General features: G+C 23.0%; 2 protein-coding genes across 2 annotated transcripts in view; one reads left to right on the top strand and one right to left on the bottom strand.

Annotated features, from left to right (window-relative positions):
• Phum_PHUM475680 (protein NDRG3, putative) overlaps positions 1-1342 on the top strand; it is a gene marked incomplete at both ends in the record, with an annotated part of 4576 nt that extends 3234 nt beyond the window's left edge. The window contains one exon of the mRNA XM_002430328.1: positions 1191-1342. Within this exon, the coding sequence (XP_002430373.1) occupies positions 1191-1342 (152 nt within the window). The remainder of the gene's footprint in view (positions 1-1190) is intronic.
• Positions 1343-5290: 3948 nt separating this feature from the next.
• The window catches only part of Phum_PHUM475690 (Nucleosome-binding protein, putative), a gene marked incomplete at both ends in the record, with an annotated part of 4808 nt that continues 3955 nt past the window's right edge, over positions 5291-6143 (bottom strand). The window contains 2 exons of the mRNA XM_002430329.1: positions 5291-5481; positions 5602-6042. Of these exons, the coding sequence (XP_002430374.1) occupies positions 5291-5481; positions 5602-6042 (632 nt within the window). The remainder of the gene's footprint in view (positions 5482-5601; positions 6043-6143) is intronic.

The raw sequence follows: 6143 nt of genomic DNA on the forward strand, positions 1-6143 counted from the left end.
TTGATTGATTGATTGATTTAATCACGTGATTGTTTCTTTAAAAAAGTAGTTGAGATGAATTTTTGTAGGGTATGATGATGATAATGAGGAATTTTTTTTTTTTTTCTTTTTTTTCTCCAAGCACAATTTGTTGGTCGGTCAATAATAGTAATAATAATAATAATAGTAATAATGATAATAATAATAATAGTAATAATGATAATAATAATAATAATAATAATAGTTTTTTCTTTCAAATCTCTCTCGTAGTTTTTTTTTTATGTATATTAATATGCAATAGTTGTCGTGAGTAATTTATTTTGTAGTAATTTTTGTTTTTTTTTTAAACTGTTGTAGTGAAAAATATGGTGAAAAATCACTTTGTCATTTTGTAGTGTTATTGTTGCTGTTGTTGTTGTGGTTGTCGTTGTTGTCGTTGTCGTTTTTTAAAAATTGTAGGAAAGGATTACGAATGTTGCATGCGGTAACAAAAGATCCATTTAAAATTTTCTTTCTTTTTTTTTTAAATGTTTAAATTTTTTGTACTTTTACTTATTATATAGTAGTGATAACTGATGACGTATGAGTCGTTGTGAATGTTATTATTATTATTATTATTATTATTATTATTATTATTATTTTTCTTAAATATGTTCGCGGAACAAAGTCGACGGAAAATTTTTTAATTTTTTTTAAAAGAAAAAAAATTATATCTTTCACTTCACGCTTGTTGTCCTAGTTTTCTTTTTGTTTTCTTTTTTTTTTTTTTTTTTTGCAAACTTTTCCTTTTTTTTTTCTTAAATGCGATATCGTATGACGGGTTAAAAAAAAAAAAATTAATTAATGGAGGTCACAATCGTCGGTTTTTTTTGAAATTTTCACCGAGCATTTATTTATTTATCAATTTCGCACATTTTACAAAAAAAAAAAAAATATTTAAATGTTTTTTCCCCTTCCCCTTCCCTATTTCACAAAAAACCTAAGTCGGTGTTATTTAAATGTTATTGCTTGGATTTGTACATTGAATTAAAAAAAAAAAAAATTTTCTTTGTTCTCGATCGGTTCTTTCGTTCATTTCCGGTAAGTTTTTCTTTTAAACAAAAATAAAAAAAACTTTTAATAAGATCCTAATGTTTAAAAAAAACGATTTAAATAATGTATTCGCCCCTATTTATTTTTAATTATTATTATTTTTTTTTGTTTAATTTCAGCGATACCTCGATCAATGGGGAATCCTAAAATCCAGAGGATGGTTCGAGAAAGATCTGTAGACGTCTTAGACTCCAGATGTAAAACATATAAATCAATTAAGAACGTAATTCATATCACCGAAAATCCATTACCCGACACGATTGCTTGTTAATTTTTTTTTTCGTTATTTCATTTTGTTCCTTTTTTTTTCTTATTACACGTTATTATTTTTAAAAAAAAACAAGGAGGAGGGGAAAACAAAAAAAAAAAAAAAAAAAACTAATCAAACTTGTGTACAGCTTCGTTGCCTTATTTAAATTATTATACCTAAAACCAGGTACACGTTTTGTATGTGTATATGTATATATACATATATATTCTTTCTCTCTCTTTCTCTCTAACTCTTTCTATCTCTATCTTCTTTATCATAAAAGCTATTTATGCTGTTTATTATTTTTCGCCTTAAAAAAAAAAAATTGAAACAAAAGCTAAATTTTTCTTTTTTCCTTTTTTATTAAATATTGTAGTAAAAAGAAAAGAAAACGCGAATGTTTATTATTAAACGGATTAAGTAAAATTTTATTATAATTGGACGTTATTCTATGGGTTGTGAATTTAAAATTTTAAATTTTTAAAATAAATTATAATAAATAAATAAATATTTATATTTTTTTGTTTTTGTAAGGATAAATAATTAAAATTTAAATTTTTTAACGAATCAATATATATATATATATTTATATTTATTTTATCGGAATGCTGATTTGACTAATTTTAACGTTGTAAATTTAAACGAAAAAAAAAAAAAAAGAACCTGAATTGTTTTACGTAGTAGCGAGCGTTAGTAGCAGTAGTGTCGTTTTTATTTTATTTTTCATTTCGAATGCGAAAACCGTTATTTTTAAAAAGCAAGCAAACGTAGAAAGGTTTTGGATTTCGGGTTATGATTATAATAATAATTATTATTAATTTATTTTTTATGTAAATGAAATAATTAATTAAGTTGTGAAAAATTGTTTTATAAAAAAAAAAAAAAAGTTACGTTAATTATTATTTGTTCTGTTTTGTTTTTATGTTATTATTGCTAATTTATTATTATAGGTGTCTTAAACAAAAAAAAAAAAATGAAAGAAAGAAATAATTGAAAATATTTTATGTATATGTTTAATAATTCGGTAAGTGAAAATTTATTAATATCTAATAATAATAATAATAATAATAATAATGGTATTATTTGGTTTTTATATATATATATAAAATTTGAATTTGTTGTTTGGTTTACTTGGTAAATTTGTGACAGTAAAAAGAAAATTTTTTTTCTCATTTTAAATTATTGTGACTTTTGAATAAGAAAATAAAAACCGCCTAAAATTATTAAATTAATAGAAAAGAAAGGAAAATCATGAGGAAAAATAAAATAATAATAATAATAATAATGGTGATCATAATGATTTAATTATTTAGCAAGCTAGCTTTATAATATTTAGTCAAAAAGTTACACACACAATAAAGAAAAGCTTCTTAATAAAAAATATTTTTTAAAAAAAATCATAAAAAAGGAAAAAATAACAAAAAAATAATATTTTTTGATTAATTATGGTGACACATTAAGTACTATGATTATAATTTTTTACCACCATTTTTAATTTTTTTTTTTTTCTCTTAAAAAACTGTTATAAATCAATTGATTTGGATGATGGCCTTTTGTTTTACAAACAATCATTTTGTTTTTTTTTTTTTTTTTCAACACATTCAATTTGTTTTGTTTATTCATTTTATATTATTATTTAACAGACATTTATTTTAGTATTAAGAGTAGTAGTAGTAGTAGTAGTGGTAGTAGTCTTTCACGTTTAAAAAGGATAAAATTATAACGGTTATTAATAATAATAATTTTAAAAAAAAGTGCATTGCCAACAACAGAAAAAAATTTAATTTATTTTATTTTGTGTTTGTTTGTTTGTTTATTTCTACTTACTTCTTTTTTATAATTTCTAAGGTAAAATCATACCCATTATTATTATTATTATTTTAAAAGGTTAATTAATTAATTAATAATTAGTGCTTGATGTGTTTTAAAAAAAAATTACATTAATTGTCTACATACACACACACACACACATATATTTTGTTTGTTTGTTTGTTGTAAATTTATTATTATTATCATTATTATTATTATTGTTTTTTCTGATAGCTATTGCTTTATTAAAAATCAGTATAAGAAAAAAAAAATATATATATATAAATAAATATAAGAGGAAAAAAAAAAAAAAAGTTATTTATATGCAAAACGTTTGCTCATTGCTATTCATTACTGTGTGATGATGATGATGATGATGATGATTTTTTTCTTTTCTTTTCTTTTCATTAAAATTAGTTTTATTAGATGATTAGTAAGTGGTTGAATGTAGTCAATCGATGATAGTAATTATTAATAATAATACTATTTATTTATTTATTTAAATTTTTTTTTTGGGGGGGGGGAAAAGAAAAAGAACATAATAATGATTTAACATTAATACTTTTAGATTATACTATTTTTTTTTATTTGATTAGTTCCCCCCTCCCCCAATATAAATAAACACACAAACACACAGTAATGTTTTATAATAATAATAATGATAAAATTAATTTAATCAAAAAAAAATTGGATAGAAATAATAAAAAAAAAAAATTTTTTAGATGTTAAAAAAAAAGCAAAACGTTATCATACTATTATTATTATTATTATTACTATTATTATTATTATTATTATTATTATTATTATTATTATTAATTGTTTTTCAAATGATTTTTTTTTTTTTTAAATAAAAATGGCGGTCTTTTTTTTTTCTTAGTGTTTTTAGTGTTTTTATTTATTATATATATATATGGGGCAAAGTAATAATTTTCTTCTTATTCTTCTTCTTTTTCTTATTATTATTATTATTATCATTATTATTATTATTAGAAATTTTTAATGTTTGCTTATATATATAAATGATTATTCAAATGGAAAATTTTTAATTTTTTTTTTTTGCCCCATAATTTTTTATTTTTTTTTAAAGTAAAATTCTAGTCAATAAATTGATTTTATTTAATTCAAAATAATAATAATAATTAAAAAAATGTAAAAATTATTATTATTATTATTATTATTATTATTATTATTACTATTATTATTATTATTATTATTATTATTATTATTATTATTATTATTATTATTATTATTATTATTCGTTATTCATTTCGTAATAAAATTAATTTTTATAGAGTTATAATTTATTATTATTATTATTATTATGAAACTGCATTATTTGTTTTTGCTATGATTATTATAATTATTATTATTATTACTTATTTATTTATTTTTAATAAATTTTATTTTAAATAATTAAATGATTTACATACATATATATAAATTAGTGTTAGAAAAACGTTTTTTTTTCTTTTATCGCTTACACACGTATAAAGTGATGTAGAGTACCTTGATTCTTGTATAAAATAATAATAATAATATTTTATAGTTAATTTAGGTCAAAGATGGTGGCCTCCGTAGAAAAGAAATTTGTTTTGATTTTTCAAATCGAGTTGAGGTCATTTTTAAAGGCACACACACACACACAATTGATTTATTATTGTTAATTATTTATAATTTAGGTTTAGTTAGGTTTTTTCTTTCTTTTGACCTTGATAAACAAAAAAAAAATTTTTTTTTCATTTATTTATTTATTTTAGGCATTTAAATAAAATAAATTTTTTTTTTGAATGAAAAGAGGTAAATTTCGTGGCAGGAGCAAAAAATTGATCACGTGTGGTCGCGTGATGCGCGCGCGCGCGCGAGCGGGAAAAAAAGAAAATAAAATGATGATAATAATAATTTATAATTTTAAACAACTCGTTATATATTACTCAAACTAAAATTCAAAAAAAAAAAAAAAATTTTTTTTTTTTAATTTCAACTATCGAACAAAACGACAATAATAATAATAATAAAAAAATAAAAAAAAAAATTATCAATGCCAATCGAATATTAAATTCGTTATTATTATTATTATTATTATTATTATTATTATTATTATTATTATTATTTTTTACTTCTTCTTCTTCTTCTAAAAAAAATGATCGTGAGATAAGATTATTATATCGGTATTAATTCTTCTTTAATTGTGACTTCTTCCGCGGATTTTCCGCTAACGTTTTCCTTTTCTTCTCCTCCTCCCCCACCTCCACCAACAACACCACCACCACCTCCTCCTCCTCCTTCTTCGGACGAATTAACTTCTCCGTTTTCTTTTTTCTCGTTTGATTTAAATCTATCGAATCGACCACCTACGTCGAGAGAGAGAAAGAGAGAGAGAGAGAGAGTTAAAAATTAATTAAAATTTTAATGACCCATGACTCAAATCAAGTTCTCCCCTTCCCTCACCTACCCCCCACCCCTACACTCACCTTCTTCTTCGTCCTCGTCATCCGATTTCGTCTCGGGTTCGACTTGACTCAATAAATCCGAAACGTCTGCCCATAGTTTGTCTTCGTCTTCGCCGCCATCTTCGTGATTTTCATTTTCTTTCGCGTTTTCCTCCGTTTTGTTGACTTGTTCTTTTTCCCCTTCCGGTTTCACAGGCTCCGCCTTGGCTTTTTTACCCTGAATCTTTTCCAAGAGTTTGTCGTCTCCGAATTTAAAATAACAATCGAAATGACTGTTGCTCCTGCAATGAACTCTCAGAGCTCTTTCTTCGTCCGACGATTGCGGCAAATACGTTCGGCAAACTTCGCAATAAAGCGCTTCGACCTTACGAATGAATTCAACTCCGAGATTCGATTCCTCGTCTGATTTTTTTTCCTTTTTCTCTTCGTCGTCTGTTTTGTCTTCCTTTGACTCTTCCGCTTCTGGAATCGCGAAAAAAGAAATTTTTTTTTTTTTTTCACATTTAAAAAACGCGCGCAAAAGGAAATGGAATCGAATCAATTTTCTAACCGTCTCCGCTTCC

Source organism: Pediculus humanus, genomic scaffold, assembly GCF_000006295.1.
Source record: "Pediculus humanus corporis 1103172108253 genomic scaffold, whole genome shotgun sequence".
NCBI classification, from domain to species: domain Eukaryota; kingdom Metazoa; phylum Arthropoda; class Insecta; order Psocodea; family Pediculidae; genus Pediculus; species Pediculus humanus.